Source organism: Pelodiscus sinensis, chromosome 17, assembly GCF_049634645.1.
Source record: "Pelodiscus sinensis isolate JC-2024 chromosome 17, ASM4963464v1, whole genome shotgun sequence".
NCBI classification, from domain to species: Eukaryota; Metazoa; Chordata; order Testudines; family Trionychidae; genus Pelodiscus; species Pelodiscus sinensis.
This window is the reverse complement of record NC_134727.1, coordinates 33238774-33261252: the sequence shown is the minus strand read 5'-3', so window position 1 is coordinate 33261252 and position 22479 is coordinate 33238774. Positions and strand designations below refer to the sequence as shown.

The 22479-nt window shown below is 42.5% G+C and overlaps 1 protein-coding gene and 1 long non-coding RNA gene across 8 annotated transcripts in view; one reads left to right on the top strand and one right to left on the bottom strand.

Annotated features, from left to right (window-relative positions):
* The window catches only part of GFPT2 (glutamine-fructose-6-phosphate transaminase 2), a 149482-nt gene extending 130608 nt beyond the window's left edge, over nucleotides 1–18874 (top strand). For all 3 annotated transcript variants that reach the window (XM_075900490.1, XM_075900489.1, XM_075900488.1), the window contains 14 exons: nucleotides 336–470; nucleotides 3232–3293; nucleotides 5193–5272; nucleotides 5702–5819; nucleotides 6260–6423; nucleotides 7012–7107; nucleotides 7215–7312; nucleotides 7710–7830; nucleotides 14114–14271; nucleotides 14402–14516; nucleotides 15130–15257; nucleotides 16581–16748; nucleotides 17150–17311; nucleotides 18005–18874. In XM_075900490.1, the coding sequence (XP_075756605.1) occupies nucleotides 336–470; nucleotides 3232–3293; nucleotides 5193–5272; nucleotides 5702–5819; nucleotides 6260–6423; nucleotides 7012–7107; nucleotides 7215–7312; nucleotides 7710–7830; nucleotides 14114–14271; nucleotides 14402–14516; nucleotides 15130–15257; nucleotides 16581–16748; nucleotides 17150–17311; nucleotides 18005–18049 (1650 nt within the window). In that variant the 3' untranslated portion in view covers nucleotides 18050–18874. The remainder of the gene's footprint in view (nucleotides 1–335; nucleotides 471–3231; nucleotides 3294–5192; nucleotides 5273–5701; nucleotides 5820–6259; nucleotides 6424–7011; nucleotides 7108–7214; nucleotides 7313–7709; nucleotides 7831–14113; nucleotides 14272–14401; nucleotides 14517–15129; nucleotides 15258–16580; nucleotides 16749–17149; nucleotides 17312–18004) is intronic.
* LOC142818741 (uncharacterized) overlaps nucleotides 1–22479 on the bottom strand; it is a 56432-nt gene that overhangs the window by 28353 nt on the left and 5600 nt on the right. For 3 of the 5 annotated variants that reach the window (XR_012896384.1, XR_012896382.1, XR_012896383.1), the window contains exons 2-3: nucleotides 17137–17377; nucleotides 2472–2660 (exon numbers count right to left, since the gene is read on the bottom strand). This is a non-coding gene — a long non-coding RNA (uncharacterized LOC142818741). The remainder of the gene's footprint in view (nucleotides 1–2471; nucleotides 2661–17136; nucleotides 17378–22479) is intronic. The other 2 variants (XR_012896385.1, XR_012896386.1) reach the window with 1 other exon arrangement.

Below are 22479 nucleotides of genomic sequence, written 5' to 3'. Positions count from 1 at the left end.
GGGGGGAAAAAAATCAGAAAATACCGGACATTTTAGGTGTCTGGTATTTTCTGAATTTTTTTTTTTTTACCAGACAGGAGGCGAAAATACCGGACTGTCTGGGTCAATACCGGACACCTGGCAACCCTACAGTTGCCCGAAAGTCTCCTACCTACGTATTCCTTTGAAAATAATGTTGTTATATTTTGTTACATCTTTGCACTTTGTTGAGTGATGAAAATGTATACCAGCCCAGTGTCATCCTCTGTTTGAGATCTGTACTTTGAGACAGCAGTTATGGCACTTGTTGAGTTTCTGCCTGAGGCAGAAAACCCTTATCTTGCCTTCAATTGCAGGAGACCAAAGGCTACGAGTTTGAATCTGAAACTGATACTGAAACCATCCCAAAGCTGATTAAATACATGTATGATAACAGAGAGAGTGAAGAGATCAGCTTTTCCGCCTTGGTAGAGAGAGTTATTTCACAGCTGGTAAGTGTGGCAATTCCATCTTCCTGTGCTAAAGGGGGGCGGCTCACGCTGCTACTAGAAGAGCGGGTCTCAAACCTCATTGCACCCTGATTCCCTTCTGACAACTGAAATCACTACACTGCCCTGGTGCGGAAGGGATGGGGGGACTGATGCATGAGCCCTGCCAGCCCCCAGCTGGGGGGATGGGTAAAGACCCAGGTCTTCATCCCCAGCCAGGAGGCCTATAGCCTGAGCCCCACCACTGAGGGGTATAATGGAAGCCATAGGCAGGGCCTCAGTGTGTGGTCTGGGACTGGAGCACCCAAGGGGCAAAAATTGGCCCACCATCAGGTACCCTCCAGCACTGGCTGCCCCTTGGTAGGCCCCACCTATCAGTGCCTCCTCTCCTTCCCCATGCCTGCCACTGTCCACGGTTTGGCAGCATTCAGAGGGGGGTGGAAAGAGTGAAGATGTGTCATGCCGAGGAGGAGCAGGACTGGGTGGGAAGAGGCATGGCGGATGTAGGGTTTTGGTGGAAGGAGTGGTGTGGGGGCAGGGCCAGTGGTGGAGTCAGAGGTCTACCCCTTGTGGAACACATCTAGTGGTAGGGCATGGGCTTCAGCTTTGGCCCTGGGTGGTGGGGCTCTGGCTTCAGGTCTGGGTCCCAGCAAGTCTAACAGCCCTGGCAACCCCATTAAAACAGGATTGTGCCTCTGTGGCGTAGTGGGGGTGCTGTCTGTTCTGTAACCCGGTGTCCCCCTGCTCTGTGATGTGATTCCCACTGACTCACCCAAATGTGTATTAACCCAGACACCTAGGCTCAGTCTCCCAGGGAGAGAGAAAGGGAAGAAGGTGGAGACCAACACCTGGCTAGGGGGCAGGGCCTTGGGGAGAGGCAGTGGCTGTCTGGGAAGCATGGAGAGAACAGGCTAAGCTGGCGGCTACAGGTGATGAGCCCAAACCCTAGGGGCCTGAGCCATCCTGGCCCTGCCCCCGGTAGCCACATCACGTATGTGCTGTGCTGAATTCTGGAAAATCAATAAACCCCTCTCTATTCTACTGGCTGGTGGAGACTGTTCTGGCTGCTATTGGGGTGCAGAATCGGGGAAACCCTAACTCGCCTCACTGCCTGAACTTGGGGTCCTGACCCATCATTTGAGAATTGCATTAATTTATTGAGTCCACCACAGCATTAAGAGATCTGCAGCATCTTTTATATAGAGCAAGAAATCAGATTAAAACATTGGAAGCTTGAAAAACCTGGTAAATCTAAACTTCATTAACTATATTTTAAAGCAACAAGGGAGAAAGTTGCTGCTTTACTTTTAAAAGGCTTTTGCTTAAAATGAGACATTCTGCAGGGGTCAAATAGTAGCCTTTTTAAGGGGTCTCCCTTACAGAGGGCAGTAATCTTTCTTGAATGCTGTTGTGATTAATTGAAACACAGGTTGACTGTCAGCAGTGCTGAATAGTTTAGGCCAAGCCTACACTGGCACTTAATAGTGTTGTGACTTTCTGGCTCGGGTGTGTTTAAAAAAACAACAACAAAAAAACCTCCTCACCCCCAAATTCAGCAAGTTACAGCACTGTGAAGCACCAAGTGTGAACCAGGCGACAGCACTGGGAGCTGTGCTCCCAGAGCTGTTAGCTAGTCCCCTTGCAGAGGTGGTTTACATGGCTCGTGCCATGGCCACACTTTTAGTTCAAAGCACTTTCTCCTTCCAGCAGCTCAATAGGATTTTCTGCAACACTAGGGGTATGTTTAAACAGCAGCGTTATTTCAGAAATAACAAAGAGTGTGTCTGCACTGCAAGCCATTATTTCAAAATAATGGTGAGCTGCAGAACTTCTTGTGAAATGAAGGTTGCAGGAGTCAGAGTAAGAAGTAAGAGAAGTCAAAGGAAGAGTGTTCTTCCTTCGACTTCCTGCTGTGTAGACAGCACCAAAAGCTGAATTAAGCTATTTTGACTTAAACAGCGCTATTGACGTAGCTCAAGTTGCGTCTCTGAATTCGACTCTTACCCTGTGGTGTAGACGTACCCTAAGGCTGCAATATACAGGAGAGAAAGCCAGGATCCAGAGACCTAGTTTGGAGACTGGTGAACCCATCTGCATAGACTGCCATGCCTACTCCCTTCAGTAGTGTTGTGGGCTCTGCTTTGTGCAGCCCCAAATCCCGCCTATGCCAGCCTCGCTGATATCACACAGTCCCTGTATGTGAGAGACAGGAAATAGTCTTAGTAACACGGGGTAGAGTTTGCTTAGGCACCATATTGTACTTTTCAACTTCAAAGCTCTCTAACAAACATTCCTTTACAAGGCTGCTTCTGAGTGTGGAGAGTCTTTTTATAAGAGCCTACGACCTACACTTGATGATAAGCAAACCAAGTGGTAGGACCAGAACTTTGGCCTACAAACCTGGGAGTCATCCCATGCACATTCTGTAATGCATAACAAATGTGTATTGCATTTCCAAATGTTCCTGAATCTACAGCTGTCAATTTTCATCAACTGAAAATTGTTCATGATGGAAATCAACAGCCTTTTTTGTGTATGGTAGGAGGGGGAGGAAGAGAGCTCTCTTCCTCTAATCTTTCAGGCTATTTGTAGATTACACGATGTCTGACTTGCATTTTTTCCACTACTTCCTCACTGACCCTTTCAAGGGGACAATCTGACTTCAGGAAAAGACTCCAGATAATATAATGAGCTAGGCCCTTCAGGAAGGTGGGTGGGGGACAGATGTGACTCACTCATGTAACTTTGCTTTTATGGTTTCCAGGAAGGTGCTTTTGCATTGGTTTTCAAGAGCATCCATTACCCAGGTGAAGCTATTGCCACCAGGTTAGTGAAAATCCACTCTTTTTAACACATTTTGTTCATTCATGACAGTATGTAATATAAATCTCTGATGTAAAATGTGGAAACAGTTACTTCAGGATTTGGCTATTTTTTGTTTATAAGTAACTATAAGCATTATTGAATCAAATACCATTTGAAAACAAAGGGTTAGAAAAAGTGAAATCTAAGGAAACAAACTTATTTTAAGATGAAAACACTGCACTTGTGCATAACATCACTTCTGGTTCTTGAGCTGTACTCCAGCCTTGATTCCCTTGAGTACACTTTCAATTGACCATTAAATATAATTGATTTAGAGGTCACAAACTATTTTCACTTTCTAAAACTACAGAATTTTGAAGGATTAAATTGTATCAGGACTTCCATTTTGAAAGTCTCTGTTACAAATGCGGCCTCCGTTGTGTAAAACATGCCTGAAGAGCAATCCGATAACTTGACAAACAAAACTTATTCTTGATGCATATAACCCAGTTACGTTATTGATACCTATTGTGTCAAGAGAGGAACTTACAAAGTCAGACACAGCACACAGGATGGGCCACAGGTAGAATTTCTTAGGTATGCTGTACAGTGTCACTTGAAAAGTTTACCACCTTTCTCCAAAGCAATTTTATTGGGTATATTTATTTTACTGTTTGGTAACAGACTAAAAAAAAGAGTGCTTGTGCACTTTGGTTTTATACTGAAGAAATACTGTGAATAGTGTATTCATTCAAGCTCACTAGAAGCAATTGAGCTAAAATGTTGTGCAAACACTGATCTGTAGATCTAGTTCAGTTGACAAAACCCATGGTAGTGTTTACAAACTCTGCTTTTATTTCTGACTGGAAAAGCAACTTTCAGGAAAATACAAAAGGCAATCAATTTACAATATGGTAATTCATGTTTTAACCTCTCATGTTAAGATTGCTCTGTAGCATGCCTTTTGCAACAGACATGAGGGTGGGGAGGGGAAATCATGTAAAAGTCTCCTCCATGTTTTGGAACACAAGCAAAATCCCTTATCTGTGATGGCAAAGAGGAACTTTCCATGTCAGTCTCTGTGTGCCTTATTTTTATGTTTGCTGAAACTTCATGCTTGCAGAAATAAGTGGGAATTCTAAAATTATGAAGAACTCAACATAGTTGCTTTTCACTTGAACATCTTGTATACTGATTTCTCTTGATAGACGCTAAGGTGGAATAGATTGCTGAGATTTAAAAAAAAATTGACCAGTTTAAAGTGTGTTCTAGTGACTTAATGTGGAGTATGATTCATCTGGCTCAGAAGAATGATAGAATTCTGTCTTGACTCTTAACAGCACACACATCCATAGCCACAGTAATTAGGGTCCAGAATTTCAGAGGAAGAAAGGCAACACAAATCCCTAAATATGTAATGATCAGTGGGCTTACTGCTGTCTCTTTCCAGCAGCACTTGTCCTTCAACAGCTGTACAACGAAGGGGGGGAAAAGCTTCCAGAGTAGGGCAAACCCTAGGCACTAGACCCGTGGTGTCCAGCACCATGCCAGCCACATGTGGCTATTTGGCCAGTTGAGTGTGGCTAGTTTGCTAGAGCAGTGGCTTCAGACCTGGTTTGACACTATGGCACTAGACACTGCACCAGTAGCAGATAGACCCGCTGCATTGACAGGGTGGGGATGTAACCAGCTAAGATTATAACATGCCTTCCCATAAGAGGGGTGGCTGTAGGTGGGGAAAACTCTCTGCATCATTCCCAATATACCCTGCCATAAGGGTGTGGTTGAAGCAGCATCTGTCTCCCTATGGAACAGGAAAGGGTGTAGCCTTCCAACTCTGCTGATGTCTATTTAATTGGAGGACTGAACTGCCCTGTATAAAGGACTTTATAGCTAACTTGCTCATTGTTGCATTCACAGGCGAGGGAGTCCTCTACTCATTGGAGTTCGCAGCAAATACAAGCTTTCCACTGAACAGATTCCTGTCTTGTATAGGACATGTAAGTTATAACTTTTTTTTTCAAGATACCTAACAAATATAGTGCAGGGTTTTCTCTTAAACATAAATTTAATTTCAAGTCACATTAAGCCCTTTAAAAGAGAAGAGGTTAACTTCTGTACCTGAAAACAATTCATAGATACTCGAAGTGAGTTCTTGTGTGACAATACCCATTGTATTACTGTTACTTAATGTCCATTTGAGAGTGGAGTCACTTAAAATCAGTGAATCTCCTTGCTAGTAGGTAGTCTGGGCAAATGTGCTATGTCATAGAGTATTCAAGTCGAAATGCAGGTTTCCTCTTATTGGTGATCGTAGCTTTCTTTGTGATATCTTGAGTTGTGTAGTTCTCTACCTATTTCAAACAGTTGGGTTCTGCATATCAGATTGGCCTACATATTGGACTTGTCTCATTTTATTTAATCACTAGGTAACATTGAAAATGTGAAGAAAATATGCAAGACCCGAATGAAAAGACTGGATAGTTCTACCTGTCTTCATGCTATTGGAGATAAAGCCGTTGAATTTTTCTTTGCTTCTGATGCTAGGTAACTTGTGCTTACATTTTTTGGGCTTGCCCTGTAGCAGTGACATGGTTTTTGACCCCTTGTCTGTTGGTTCTCTACTGTTCTCTTGTGCTTTGGAAGTAGGCTGTTTTTATCACGGAGATGTGGTAAGCCCAACTGATGATTAATCTACTTGATAAGGATGGAAAAACTTATACCAGAGGTGGGAAAGATCTTTTAATAGAATATCACTGGTTTTTGAGCTATGTGCTAATGATACTTGCCAATCTCTAGCCTTTCTGCCTGTGATGTAAAATGTATCTAATGCAAGCAGCGAAAACAAGTTTATGCAGCAAATACCAGCAAAGTATGTGTAACTGGAATGAAGGGTGGCTTTGTCTTTTAGTCACACTTCTGCTTTCCACTGAAACGTTGTTCCAAATATAAATCCGTCTCCCCTCTGTTCACTTGTCTTTCTGTAGTGCCATCATTGAACACACCAATCGAGTAATTTTCCTGGAAGATGATGACATTGCAGCAGTGGCTGATGGGAAACTTTCTATCCATCGGCTAAAACGTTCAGCTAGTGATGACCCCTCCCGAGTCATCCAGACTTTGCAGATGGAATTGCAGCAAATCATGAAAGGTAAGTTGGACTGTTTACAAATGTAGCCTATTCAGATGTGGATAGTCTCCTGTATAATGGAGCGTGGGGGATTAAAACCCCAAGAAAGTTACCATCTGATCATGTAATGACACTTGTACGTGTTTCTAGTACTTTAAAAGTACATCCTGGAAGCTGGCAATTGCAAGACTTCTGACGAGAGGAAGTATTGAGAGTGCATGGCACTATCTGCCCTTGTAAATTACATCAAATTTGTGCCCTCAATAGTTTTTAATGTGTTCAGTACACATAAGCCTCGAGTGATCTGACAAAGCTGTAACATACCACATTAGAACTTTGGTTACAAAGAAACTGTCTATTCACAATTTCCTCCCAAACACAATTATTGGCCCTTTTTAGGGAAAACTGATCCTGTTACATGGAGCAAATGGCCTACTCTTGCCTCCCCATCCCTATATCTTTAGTCAGGTGAAACTGATGGGAAGTTACATTAACCCTTTGTCCAAACCAGCATGTTTCTACAGGTCATTCTCAAAGTTGACTCTCTAATTGGATTAGAATTAAAATAACAAACAACTGAAACCTGATCATGTGTGTATGTCTAAACAGGTAACTTCAGTGCATTCATGCAGAAGGAAATCTTTGAACAACCGGAATCTGTTGTCAATACCATGAGAGGCAGGGTAAACTTTGAGACCAAATCAGGTAGCGTGGCACAATTTAATATATTAAATGTTATAAATCACATTAGCTTCATCATAAAATCCCTTGCTGAAGTAGCTTTTTTTCTTTTTTGTTGGGGGTGACTACAGTTCTGTTGGGTGGTCTGAAGGATCATTTGAAAGAAATCAGAAGATGCCGACGACTGATCATTATTGGCTGTGGGACCAGCTATCATGCTGCAGTAGCTGTACGTTCAACTTTCTCCGAAATATGTGGAATACTTACTTTTGTGATAAACAGCTTTCTTTCGCCTTTATTTCAAACTAACCCATCGGCACGGGAGTCTGCAATTACATATATTTTTATATATCTATCTTTCTCTTCTCCTTTGCACCTGATAGTGTTTAATACAGATTTACTAGGATCTACCATGCCAGAAATTAATATTTTGCTCCTTGATGTAACTTATTAAAATTGATCAGTAATTACAACTTTCCTATTTTTTGTAGCAGAAATAAATAAAATCTTGTAAGGTCTATGAATGTTTTCATGTTTGTCTCTCCCCCCCCCCCCCCCCACCTTGAACTATAAAGGATAAATATGGATGGCCATATTAACAAGTGTCTTATGCTTCTTAAATATAGACCCGACAAGTCTTGGAAGAGTTGACAGAGTTGCCTGTGATGGTGGAACTTGCTAGTGACTTCCTGGATAGAAACACTCCTGTGTTCAGGGATGATGTGTGCTTTTTTATAAGTCAGTCAGGTGAGTTGCCTTGACTTTTATCACTATCTGAATGGAAGGTCTCAGTGGGGTATCCATTTTAATCTGTAACATTTTAAAAACATGTTGTCCTGTGTCACCTTAGAAACTAACAAAAGCTCATGATTATATATATTTGTGGTTAAGACCCACATCAGAGGAGTTGGAGACTCACGTTATCCCTGAACACTATATTCAAGAGTTGGAGACTCAACTGATGAAGTAGGTTATACTCATGAAAGCTTATGATATATATGTTTTTGTTAGTCTCTAAGGGTATGTCTAGACTACATGCCTGTCGCCAGAGGAATGTAGATTAGGCTACCAGACATAGTAAAGTGAAGCGGCGATTTAAATAATCGCCGCTTCATTTAAATTTATGTAGCGCCCCCTCTCCACCTGGTTACCTTCTTTTAGAGCCAATCTCCTTTCAGGTTCGGATGGATAGGTCTGGGTTCTTCTGGATCCCGCCACCTACTCAATTTTATTCTTTCTGATTGATGTACTTGGCGGTGCCTCCACCCCCCTCACTCCTTCCTAGCAGGGTTGCCAGGGCAGCTTGGGAGGAAAATTCTAGCCCAGGATAATCCCCACGTATTCGCCAGATAGTTGGAGACTCCCAGAAAATAACACAAACACATACACTATAATAAACACAATTATATTAAACAGGAGACAATTATAACAGAACAGGGTAAAACATTATTTTTAGGGTCACCGGTGCCCTGCAACTGTGAAGTTAGTGTCCCGTTGGTACGCGTACTTTGTTGGGGCCCTTGATGACTGTTGACCACACAATCCTTCTCTGCAGAGGTTTAGCAGTGGGGCTGACTAGGTCCAGTACAGCCCAAAGGACTCACAAATGGGAGAAGGCAGCAAATCCCTCCACAGTTTAATAGGCTGCAGGTAATAAAATCCCCAAACAAATTCCCTGACTTACTAACTAAAAATTGGTGCACTCACACACTCCATGAATGAGCCTCAGGTTGAGAGATGACTCAGTCTCTGCAAAGGGGCTGCTCTCTTCTCACAGGGGTCCTCTTCAAGCAGGAACCAGGCTGCTTCGGTCCCAGAATTTCCCCTCACTGTAAAGGGGTGCAGGGCTCAAGATGCAGACCACACAACTGCACCAAAATTCAAAACTATAGCCTCCCAGGCCAGCCTCCAGACCCACACAGCAGGCAGCAGCCCTCAACTTGCTGCTAGAGCCCAGCTGACCATGCAGTGACTCTCTCACCCAGGGAACTGGAGAGCCAACTCCGCCTGGCTGGGGAAGCCTCCCAGCAAACTCCACAACTGGGAATCAACAGTGGAGACATAAACCCAGCTGAGGGATCCTGCCTTCAGGTCCCTAGAGGCTAGCTCTCAGGGGGAACCCTGCATGCAGGCCTGGGGCTTACTAGCTCCCACACACTCAGTCCTCCCCTTTTCCTGGCTGGCTCCAGACTCCCCTCAACAATGGTCTCTCCTTCCCCCTGGGAGGGGCATCTCACTCCCTGTGGGTTGCCGGGCAGACTCTGGCCCTGGTAGGGAGGGGGAGCCAAGGCAAACTCAGAGTGCCTCTCCCTGAGCTGCCAGCAGACAAAGCCCCGGGAATCCAAGCAATCTCCTTGGGGGTTACACTCTCCCTGTGCGAAAGTTCTTGCCGTCCTCGGCAAGGGTCATTTACCCACAACACAAACATGCAAGGTCCTTTCCATCAGGTAATAGTATACATTGTTTAGTTGACAATAAATATCATTAGCCAATAAGTAAGTATTGCTGTGTCCACATACAATATTAATTTAAACATTAAATTGTTATTCAATTTACATTAATAACATTCTTACTATATTTAAATAAATGACTTAACCTTGGAGTCTCCATTGTTAACTATCAGACACAAACAATAATAGGCCACCCGCACCCATCTATTTACTAAATGCAGAGGGACAGAGGTGGAGGACCCTGGGACATCATAGGTGAGTTTCTGTACAGGTTTTCGCTCTCGTTCTGAACGTCGAAGTACAGGAGCTTCTTCATTCTCAGGGTTCTCAGCAGTAATGACTGCAGGACAATCAATGATTTCCCTCTCTGCAGGTTGCATGGCTTCTCCCACATCCTCTACAGGTGGAACCATCCTAGCTGGTAAACCACTTGCCTCTTCATGCTGTATTGTTGACTGAGGGGGTACAAAGGGTGCAGCTTCAGGGTTAAGTATTTGAGCTAGAGGAGGCTCAGATTCTCCCTCTCTAACAGTTTCTACCTCACATAGCTGCTCATGAAGCATAGGAGGTATTGGATAATAGGGGAAGAATTCCTCTTCACTGCTACTCTGTGAATGAGGATCATTTTCTCCAGAGGAGGTTAAAGACTCACTGTCTGCCTCCTCAGCAGATTCAAGTTGTGCAGTAAGGGTTCTTTCTGCAGGAACTTTCTTCCTTAGTCTTGAACGAGTAATGGGTCGCCGGGAGGAACCACATTCACTATTTTTCTCTTCACCTATTAACTGCCCCACTGGCAAGAGGTGGTTTCGGTGAATAGTCTTACAAACATTTTTTCCATTTTCCATCCTAAGGCGATATACAGGCAAGTCTGGTAGCTTATCAACCACTATGTAGGTGTCTGCATTCCACCGGTCAGCTAATTTATGTTTTCCAGTGAGACCTAGATTTCGGATTAACACTCTGTCTCCTACCTGCAGATCCTGTTCACGGACCCGACTATCATATCTCTGCTTGTTAGCAAGGTTGCTTTTTGTGGCTGCTTGGGAGGCCAGTCTGTAAGCTTCCCGCAAGTCACGCCTGAGACTCTGAATGTACTGGAGATAAGTTGTTTCGCTAGCTTCATCAGAGGATATCCCAAAACATAAGTCAATTGGTAGCCTGGCTTCTCTGCCAAACATTAAATAATAAGGCGAAAACCCAGTGGACTCATTTTTAGTGCAGTTATAAGCATGCACAAGGTAACTGACATGCTCACTCCATCTGGTCTTTTGGGATGGATGTAGTGTTCCCAACATGTTTAGCAAAGTCCGGTTGAATCTCTCCGGTTGTGGATCTCCCTGGGGATGGTAAGGAGTGGTTCTGGACTTCCTTATTCCCAGGGTTTTTGTAAGTTCACGAATTAGTCTGCTTTCAAAATCTCTTCCCTGGTCAGAATGGATTCGGGCCGGGAAACCATAATGTACAAAGAATTTGTCCCATAAAATTTTGGCCACTGTACTGGCTTTTTGGTCTTTTGTGGGATATGCTTGGGAATACCTTGTAAAATGGTCAGTAACTACAAGTATACTTGAGTGGTTCTTTCTATCAGGCTCCAATGACAAAAAGTCAATGCACACCAATTGCATGGGTGCATCTGTAGCGATGTTCACCATAGTCGCTGCCTTTTTTGGCAGAGTCTTCCGCTTAACACACCGAGAGCACCATTTGCAGTGGTCTTCCACAGTCTCTAGGCTCCCAAAGGCATCCTCCATCGCCGAGAGATAGTCATCAACAGTGGCAGCAGGCTTGCTGGCTTTTAATGCACAGATTACATTCCCTGCAGGTCCTCGCAGGCTTTCTGCCACACGTTTCCTCTTTTCAGCCTCACTACATTGCCATTCCTGCATCACCTGATTTAGTTGATGCCTCCAAGTGTCATAGTCATCTTCCCCTACAGGCACAGGTTTAATGCCTGAAAAGAACTTCAGTTTTCTGTAAGGGCCTGATTCATATGCTGTCTTTATGGACTCCCCTATTGCTTTTCCCATAGCAAAAATTATTTGGTCTGTAGAACTGGAAGGAGGCACAGGACTACTTCCCAAAAGAGTCCTTAATTCAGTCATGGTCTTCCCTTCCTGCATAAGGAAGTTCCCCAATTTGGACTGAAAACCATTAGTTTCAGATGGTGGGGCAGATGGGGAGGGAAAACGTGATTGTGTTTGAATGGTCACCTTCCATCCGTCCTTCTCTCCATCTGGCAGAATTACATGGGGAGTCACTACAGTAGACAGTATAATCTTGCTCTCTACAAGAAGAGATAAAGTAGCTTCCCCTTGTGCTTTCATCTGACTCCGAACCACACAGGTTCCCCATTCTCTGACATTAGCAATCTCATCTTCAATTTGTCTAATTTCCCACTCAGTGGGTACATTAGTGAGCAGAAAGTGGCGTTCAGGGTCAGCTCCCTCCAGCTCACACCAAGCTATAAGCCTCTTCTGATAATCCATACTGGGAATTTACTTAATATCCCAGGAAGACAGCAGGAGTGTATATAAGGTATGAGTTTAAAAGACGGGATCCCAGCGGTGCCTCCAATGTAGCGCCCCCTCTCCACCTGGTTACCTTCTTTTAGAGCCAATCTCCTTTCAGGTTCGGATGGATAGGTCTGGGTTCTTCTGGATCCCGCCACCTACTCAATTTTATTCTTTCTGATTGATGTACTTGGCGGTGCCTCCACCCCCCTCACTCCTTCCTAGCAGGGTTGCCAGGGCAGCTTGGGAGGAAAATTCTAGCCCAGGATAATCCCCACGTATTCGCCAGATAGTTGGAGACTCCCAGAAAATAACACAAACACATACACTATAATAAACACAATTATATTAAACAGGAGACAATTATAACAGAACAGGGTAAAACATTATTTTTAGGGTCACCGGTGCCCTGCAACTGTGAAGTTAGTGTCCCGTTGGTACGCGTACTTTGTTGGGGCCCTTGATGACTGTTGACCACACAATCCTTCTCTGCAGAGGTTTAGCAGTGGGGCTGACTAGGTCCAGTACAGCCCAAAGGACTCACAAATGGGAGAAGGCAGCAAATCCCTCCACAGTTTAATAGGCTGCAGGTAATAAAATCCCCAAACAAATTCCCTGACTTACTAACTAAAAATTGGTGCACTCACACACTCCATGAATGAGCCTCAGGTTGAGAGATGACTCAGTCTCTGCAAAGGGGCTGCTCTCTTCTCACAGGGGTCCTCTTCAAGCAGGAACCAGGCTGCTTCGGTCCCAGAATTTCCCCTCACTGTAAAGGGGTGCAGGGCTCAAGATGCAGACCACACAACTGCACCAAAATTCAAAACTATAGCCTCCCAGGCCAGCCTCCAGACCCACACAGCAGGCAGCAGCCCTCAACTTGCTGCTAGAGCCCAGCTGACCATGCAGTGACTCTCTCACCCAGGGAACTGGAGAGCCAACTCCGCCTGGCTGGGGAAGCCTCCCAGCAAACTCCACAACTGGGAATCAACAGTGGAGACATAAACCCAGCTGAGGGATCCTGCCTTCAGGTCCCTAGAGGCTAGCTCTCAGGGGGAACCCTGCATGCAGGCCTGGGGCTTACTAGCTCCCACACACTCAGTCCTCCCCTTTTCCTGGCTGGCTCCAGACTCCCCTCAACAATGGTCTCTCCTTCCCCCTGGGAGGGGCATCTCACTCCCTGTGGGTTGCCGGGCAGACTCTGGCCCTGGTAGGGAGGGGGAGCCAAGGCAAACTCAGAGTGCCTCTCCCTGAGCTGCCAGCAGACAAAGCCCCGGGAATCCAAGCAATCTCCTTGGGGGTTACATTTACATGGCTGCCGCGCTGAGCTGACAAACAGCTGATTAGCTGTTTGTCGGCTCAGCACGATAGTCTGGACGCGCGGGTGTCGACATCAAAGGTATTTGACGACCACCCAGGTATGCCTCCTGGGATGAGGTTTACCTGGGTGGTTGACAAATACCTTTGATGTCGACACCCGCGCGTCCAGACTATCGCGCTGAGCCGACAAACAGCTAATCAGCTGTTTGTCGGCTCAGCGCGGCAGCCATGTAAATTTAAATGAAGCGGCGATTATTTAAATCGCCGCTTCATTTTACTATATCTGGTAGCCTAATCTACATGCCTCTGGTGACAGAGGCATGTAGTCTAGACGTACCCACAGGACTATCTGAATGGAGGCATGTAGCAAAATATTTAAAAAATCCAATACAGAAATAAGTGTTATTTAAGAATGTCTTAATTCAGAGTAAAATAAAGGGGAGGAAAATTATGATTAAACATGGCAGAGCTCTATTGTATGCAAATCTTGCTTTCCAAATCTGTGGTGTGAATCTAAAGTAGATGGTAGAAACTGCTTGTGAGTAATGCTGAAATGAGGCTTCAATGTAAAAGATTTGTAATCAGTGAAAACATTCTTGCTGTGCATAACTGGATTCAATTGGTCAGAGCATGAAGTAACCTTGACTAGGACAGATTTAATGCTTCCCAGAGCTCTTGCTGTTCTGTGTTTTGGGTTTTTTTGTTTGTTTGCTTGTTTTAATTTTAAATGTCATACTTCTTGTTTTATAGGTGAAACAGCAGATACGCTTATGGCCTTGCGATACTGTAAGGATCGTGGGGCTCTGACAGTTGGTATTACAAATACTGTGGGAAGCTCAATATCCAGGGAGACTGACTGTGGGGTACATATTAATGCTGGGCCTGAAATAGGAGTGGCTAGTACAAAGGTAACTTGATTCACTGTGGCTTTTTATATATTTCCTCAGCGAAATACAAAATGTTAATATTGGTAGCTAAGATCTAGGTTGCATTGAACAGTCAAGTCTGTATGAGTTAACATTCTGTCTTTATCTGCAGGCTTACACCAGTCAGTTCATTTCTCTTGTAATGTTTGGCCTCATGATGTCTGAAGACAGAATTTCTTTGCAGATTAGGAGACAGGAGATCATCAGTGGGCTGCAAATGTTACCAGGTATATTTGAAGTACATGCTTTTTTATTTTTCCAAGAATTGGCATATAGAACATAATGCACTAAGACTTTTTTCTTCTTTCTGGAACACAATCCTTTGAAGTAAAGTGGTATATTAACTTGATTTCAAGTAGCACATCTACAAGTCACATTCCAACTTAAAATGACTTTTTTCCTATGGCTTCATGAAAGGTTTGCATACTAAGGAAAACTGATTTGTAAAATTATGAAGCTGACCTACTCAGAGCTATCATGTAAACGGACACTTAAGTAAATCTATTGGAAAACCGAAATGTGGTGGTCTAAGATATAAATTGCAGTCAATTTTTTTCAGATACGGGTTCTTTTTGAAGTAATTTTAGAGTATTTACTGTTTTGTTCAAATCATTGCTGAAATCAAACTCTTACAAAACCGGTCCCAGAAAAAATTTTAAAAATAGATCAAATAGGTCCTCTTACAATTCGGGCATCTGTCCAGCCATCATAACTTTGCATTTGTCAAGTTTATATTTATATAGTTCAGTCCATCTGTTATTGTTTCATTGACACAGATTGAAATACTGTCAAGCTAATAAAGACATTTATGCTACGTTCTCTTATTATTTAATCTGATAGAGATGATTAAAGAAGTCTTGTCCTTGGATGAGAAGATACATGACTTGGCCCTTGAACTATACAAACAGAGATCGCTGTTGGTTATGGGTCGTGGCTATAACTATGCCACTTGCCTGGAAGGAGCATTGGTGGGTATGCTTTTGAAAGGGCAGGGTCCTATTTACCTGTCTGGGTTTTATGAAAATACAGCTTCTCCTTTTTCCTGTAATTACATCTTTGGATTATAACAACTGTACCAGTTACTTTAGCTACCCACTTTTAATTCTTCTGCTTTCCTTCCCATTGCTTTTCTCTCTAACTGCAGATGCAAGTGCATATAGGCAAACATGCTTTTAGAGCTAGTTTAAAAAAAATTCCAAAAACGCTTACCATATAGACTTGATCATATACTGAAATTTTTTTGGTTTAAAAAAAAAAGTGGGGATTGGCTTATGAACCGCTCATTTGTGTAGTGTGTGTGTGTGTGTGTGTGTTTTTTTTTTTTTTTTTTTAACCATTTTTTTTTCCCTTTGGAAGGGGTAGGGGATAGGAGGTTTGGCAAACTTCAGTTTGCAGCCCAGCAGCACAACCAACTGGTGCACTGGGACGTTTTATGTGCACCTTGGCTCCCACTGGCTGCTGTTCACTGTTCCTAGCTACAGGGAGCTGTGGGAACCGATGCAAGCCAAGGGACATACTGGCTGCTGCTTCCTGCCACTCATGTTGGCCAGTCACAGACACTGGGAGCTGCAGGACTCCATGCCTGCAGATGCTCCAGGTAAACAAAACATCCCGATGTGTCAGTGGTTGACAAGCAGGGACCAGAAGTTGGCAAACCGCCAATGTATAGTCAGTTTATGAACAGGTCATTGTGATTTTTTACAATTTTTTTTTTAACTGGGGGAGGGGAAGAGGGTTTGGCTTATGAACAACAGGTTTATGATCAAGTATATATGGTATGTCTAAGAAAAATTGACTGAACTATTTTTGCACCATTTCTGCAGTAAACCTTCCTCATTAGGATTATCAGATGATACAGTATATTTGGTCAGAAATGATCACCACATGCCAAAGATGTGACTGATTCTAAAATATAAACTGGTGTCTAACACTGGCCATTTTTAATGCCTCTCAATCTGTGTTGCAAATTTCTTTGACTAACTTTGACTTTCTTTGACTAGTCACTCCTACTCCATGTGTCTATTTCCTCCCCCTACCCCTCCATCAATGACTCCCATTGATTTATGTCAGATATAGCTCATCAAATAATTTCAGTTCTATAAGTGATGTCAAGAAAATTTTGCCAAAATTAAGTTTGGGAAGTAGATTGTCTTAAAATGAAATTATGATGTTCTTTTCAGAACTGGAGTGAAATGTTTAAACAGTTGCCATTCAAGGTTGTATCTGTTTTTGCCCTCTGAGTTCTTACCTGTTTTGCACTTGATGATAATGCTCTGGCACTTGCTTTCTAGAAAATCAAGGAGATCACATACATGCACTCTGAAGGTATCCTGGCTGGTGAATTAAAGCATGGACCGCTGGCCCTTGTAGATAAACATATGCCTGTTATCATGGTAATTATGAAGGATGCCTGCTTCACCAAGTGCCAGAATGCCTTGCAACAGGTTGTTGCTCGACAGGTAAGCTGTTTAGTGAATACTGTATCATATGGAGAGGTTTTGAATGGTGAAATGAAACCCTTAATCACACTTCAGAAATGGAATATGATGGTGGTTTTGTCTTATCAAATGAATTGCATTTACCTTCAGATTATAATGTGACATTAAAGATTGACCCCAGTAATGCAATTGGAATAATAAAACTGTATGTGGTACTAGAGTTAACCTCTAGATTAAATTAAAAATACCACCATATAAACAAGCACTTAGTTCACTATAAAGTAAATCTGCAGTGATATTTTTGGTACTATGTTTACATAATGGCTTCAATATACTATAGTTATTTCAGAAACCAGAAACATACACCATAAGTTGTTTTTTTTTTAATTGTGTCACCACTATTCATTACCTTTCCTTTATAGGGTCGCCCAATTATTCTATCTTCTAGAGAAGATACTGAAAGTTCAAAATTTGCATACAAAACGATCGAGCTGCCACACATAGTTGACTGTCTCCAAGGAGTCTTGAGTGTTATTCCCCTACAGCTGCTTTCATTCCACCTGGCTGTTCTTAGAGGATATGATGTAAGTGCCTTCTATATTTAGGTACTGCAGTTAGAGAAACATGCTTGTGAACTTCCTCCGACCAGCCTAAAGAGAAGAATAGTTAAACAATATTTTATAAAAAGGAAATAGTTGTGTTCTAACTAGTCAAGATAGGGGCTTTGTTCTGAAATTCTAACTTGAGCTGCTTTTAAATGCAGTTCTGTTCAAGAGTGAAATTGAGCAAAAGATCAGTCATTCAAGTGCAGACTTCTGTCTATTTTCAGGAAATCTTTCCAGGTGAAGTGAAATTTTATTCAAGGAGCACATGAGACACACTGATAAAACTTACTAAGAATATTGACCTCAGAATGAATGGCGAGTTTGTCCAAATGCCCATCTTAACATTTTATCATGTGATAAGACTCCCTATCCTAATAATGCATATATTCAAAGGATTAATATTCATGTGCATTTAAAGTTTTGGGGTTTCCATGCCTCTTGCTCCACTCATCAAAAGAAGTTTGTTGTGTCCATGAAAGCTCGTGATACTATCTATATTTTTTGTTAGTCTCTAAGGTGCTACAGGACCACTCATGTTTTTTAAATATTTTTTTTTTCTAGTGTTAGGACAGATGGGCAACAGAATTTATTGTTGCATGCCTGTGTGTATGCAAATTGAATTAATTAAATTGCTTTAATTACCATTTACTGAAAATCTGTTGTTCATTTCAGGTGGACTTTCCAAGAAATCTGGCGAAATCTGTGACTGTGGAATAAACAACCCATAGCAGTGTGATATTTTTGTCACCAAAGTTCTAAATTTTACTCCTGTCTTTTTAATTGATAGTTATATAAGTGGAATGATACCCTTTAATTGGGAAGTTTTGGGGACCATTATAAACTTTTTTTAATGCCGTTTTTAAAAACTTTCCGTGTGCCTTGTACCCAAATGCTTTTGCTTATGGCAAATGTTATTCCTCTAAATCCTCAATTCCTGAAGAGGAGAATTGTTTACATAGGTATAATTAACTTTTCTACTACTGTGCAATATATATATAATATATACAGCTCTGGTCAGAGTAACTGTGAACCTTTTTGGCCAACACTACTTAACTAGTTTTTAAAGACATAAATATTTATGAGTACAACTGTATAGCTTTTTAAATTATTTTTTTAGTATGTTGCTTATCTTGTAACATTGTTACATGCTCAGAACTTACATTCTGGGCATTAACATTTATTTGTGTAGTCACTTCTATTTAATCTTTGAACAGGAAATCTGTGGCGTTTGAGGGTTTCCCTCCTTCACTCCCTTTTTTTCCCCTAGCTTTTCTGGACACTTTCCATTGCACCTAATTTCTCTGTTAATCTTCATTTTCCTTCATTCCTCTTTTGGGGCTGAAAATTTTCAGACTCCTTTGGACTTGCTTAACTAAAAGTTCACCTAAACAAGATCAACAGTCTGATTCATGTACAGTTCCACTTTGATCTGCATTGAATGTACTGTGCAACAGAATAAGGGAGACTGATATTCAATGATGCTTCTGTGTAAAGATTGTACAATCAAATCCCTTGACAATTAAAGTAAAAAGAGAATGTAAACTCTTCTTGTGGTGTAAAGTCTTTCACCTGTGTGGTCTTTCACCTGATTCCTGACCTTTCCAAAATTTGTAACAAAAGAAACGAATGATTATAAACTACTTACTCTGCAGCACAATGCCATCTGCTTTTCCAGCTTTGCAGGGAAATTTTCTTAACCTTTATACCATCAAAATATTAAAACAATCGTGTCTTTTTTGCAATAATGGAAAATGAGTAAAAGTGCTCAAGTCTTTTTTAAGAGAATGGTCTTGTACTTAAGACAGAAGACTGGGTTCAAAATCTGGGTTGATACGCCACAGGCTTTCTGTGGAAGAGGGGCTGGGCAATGTCTTTTATAGCGTGGCATATTTGTGCCATTCCAGGGCATGCTGGGGATCCTGGCCCCTGTGGGTACTGCATAGGGAAAAACTTCGGGCACAGGTGCATGTGCCAGGCATACACACCTATGTGGAATGGATATGAGCAACACCTGTTACAAAACAGGTGTTCATTTTTCTCTCATCCCCTGTCTCACCTAGATACTGTTAGACTCGAGTGCAGGGCCTACTTAATGGAGGATTCAGTGTCAGTGGAATTATTTCCTCTGAGGTACATACACAGATATAAGTATAATAACTATTTGTAGTCATTCACTTGTACAAAAACATCATCCGACTCAGTGTTCTATGATGAATAGAGAGGTTAGTTTATTTTTTATCTCTATTTGGCACTGATGCGACTGCTGCTGTTGGAATGCTGAGTCCAGTTTGGAACCCACAATGCAAGAAGGATGTTGATGATAAAGAGCAAAGTGTTCAGAAGTCATGAGAATGATTAAAGGATTAGGAAACATGTCTTGTGATCAGGAGAGTCTCAAAGAACTTGATCTTAACAAAGGGACGGTAAGGGGTAACAAGATCTAGAAGTATCTACATGGGGGAAAATAAGTAATGGGCTCTGCATTCTAATAGAGAAAAGTATATAACAGAGGTGGGGAACTTGCAGGCCAGATCCACTTAATTTGATCCACTCCACAGCAAGTCTCTGTGCTGCAGCCCTGAAGCCCACAGTCGATGTACCAGGGCCAGATTAAGACCTGCTGAGGTCCTAAGCTATGTCAAGTTTAAGAGGCCCCATAGCTTACCAAAAAGGTGTATTATTCCAACAGAAAAGAAATGAAAATCGCCACATTTTCTATTTGCATACATACCAGTACATAGGTGAGCATGCAATAAAAATTACTAGTTTAGTATTTAGAGATGCCTCATCATCACGGAACACTAAAACTAAGGACATTAAATTGCGAGTAATTGACTAATCGAATAGTCGATCCATTTTGCATCAACTAGTTGATAGGGCGATTTTGCCTGGGGACTCCAGCTGATCCTGGGCTCCACGCAGTGCTGCTGCTTTGAAACACCGGGAGGAACCTGGGGCCAAGCTCTCTATGGCATTTCAAAGCAGCAGTGCTGCATACAGCCTGATGCTAGGCTCCCTGCAGCTTCTCAAAGTGGCAGTGCCTCACAGAGCCTGGGATGAGCTGGGGACTCTCCCACTAATCCCAGGCTCCATGAGAAATGGTGCAAAGAGCCTGATGCCAGGCACCCTGTGGCATTTCAAAGTGGCAGCGCTGCATGGAGCCTAGCGGTCAATGGGGCAGTCCCCAGCTGATCCTGGGCTCCACGTGGCACTGCCTCTTTGAAACGCTGCATGCAGCCTGGGGCCACCCCAGCGGCACAGTGTTTCAAAGCGGCAGCACTACGTGGAGACCAGAATCTGGCCCTAGGCTTCGAGCAGTGCTGCTGCTTTGAAGTACCCTCTTCTCTCCTCCCCACCCTGCTGCCTCTCTCTGATAGAGGCAGCAAGGGGGCGGGGGGAGTGAAGCAACTTGTCGACTATACGATAAGCATTTGCTTATGGGATAGTCAACTAGTTCTACACATCCCTAACTAGAACTAAATGGAACCTTGAGGTAATCAAGTCCAGTCCCCTACTCTCATAGCAGGACCAAGCAGTTGTTTATCTAATCTGCTCTATGGAACCTCTATCATTGGAGATACTTAAAACTCATGAGGCAATCTATTCTTAGCCTGACAGGAAGTTTTTCCTAATGTTCAATCTAAACCTCCTTTGCTGCAACTTAAGTCCATTGCTGCTTGTCTTATCATCAGAGGTTAAGGAGAATAATTTTTTTCTCCCTCTTGGTAGCAGCTTTCAAGTACCTAAAAATGATGTTTTCATGTCCCCTCTCATTTTTCACTTTTTCAAACTAAAAAATCCAATCCTTTCAGTCTTTCCTCATAGATCGTGTTTTTTAAGTCTTCAATAATTTTTGTTGCTTTTCTCTAGACCCTCTCCAGTTTCTCCATCTTTCACATACGAGGCCCTAAGCTATAGCTTACCTAGCTTGTGCATACATCAGGCACTGCTGTGCCCTCCCTTCCCCAAGCAGGGTTGAAGCTAGAGGAGTTGGCTCTCCCTGCTAGAGGGAGAAAGTCCTGAGTCTCCGCACCCTCCTGCCCCACCCGACTGAAGTGTGGCACATGCAGAGTAAAGTGTCCATCCGCTATGTACATTGGACAAATGTCTCAGACACTTCGCCAAAGGATCAATGCCCACAAAACAGATATCAGACAGGATCACAAAGAAAAAACAGTTTCTTGCCATTTCAACCAGAAAGGACATTGTCTCAATGACTTGATTACCTGCATCCTGCTTCAAAGACCTTTTAAGACTTCACTTCAAAGAGAATCCTCTGAACTGTCATTCATGCTTAAATTTGACACTTTACACTCAAATTTGAATAAAGACGCTAATTATCTTATCCATTACAAAGATAGCTTCACCAATTATCTCTAATATCATTAGCTCACAGACATTTACCTCCCTCCTTTCCCCCCTCCATCCCCCTTCTATTCTGAAATGTGATTTGTCCTTTTCATATGTGTTCATTTTTTTTTTATTGTATCCTTTGGTATATATGAAACAAAATACAGGACTATATAGCACTTTAAAGACTAACAAGATGGTTTATTAGATGATGAGCTTTTGCGGACCAGACCTGAGGAAGTGGGTCTGGCCCACGAAAGCTCATCATCTAATAAACCATCTTGTTAGTCTTTAAAGTACTACACAGTCCTGTTTTTGTTTCTACCGCAGAGTAAAGTGTGAGTGAGCATTTTTTCACCCACTTCTCACTCGGGAGAAGGGAAGTAGTGAATGTTTATTCCTGTGTGTGGCAGCAGGCTGATTTTTGTTTTGGTTTTTTTTCTTGTGGGCCAGTGATTGGGGGAAAAAAAGGTTCCCCACCCCTAGTGTACAGTATCCAATGGCTCAAAAGTGGAAGCTAGACAAATTTAGACTGGAAATAGTAAGACATTTTTACAGTGAAGGTAATTAATTACTAGAACAATTTACCATGTGTCATGGTGGATTCTCCATTGTGGACAATTTTAGAAAAACATCCAGTCTTGATTTTTAAAAAGAGGAATTCAAGGGGCAGTCTGTGGCCAGTGTTACACAGGTCAGACTGGATTACCACAATAGTCTCTGTCTTGGAATCTTAGTTTTCTATTATGCTTATCAATCATTGGGTGCAGATACATTATAGCCCTCTGTAGTAAGAT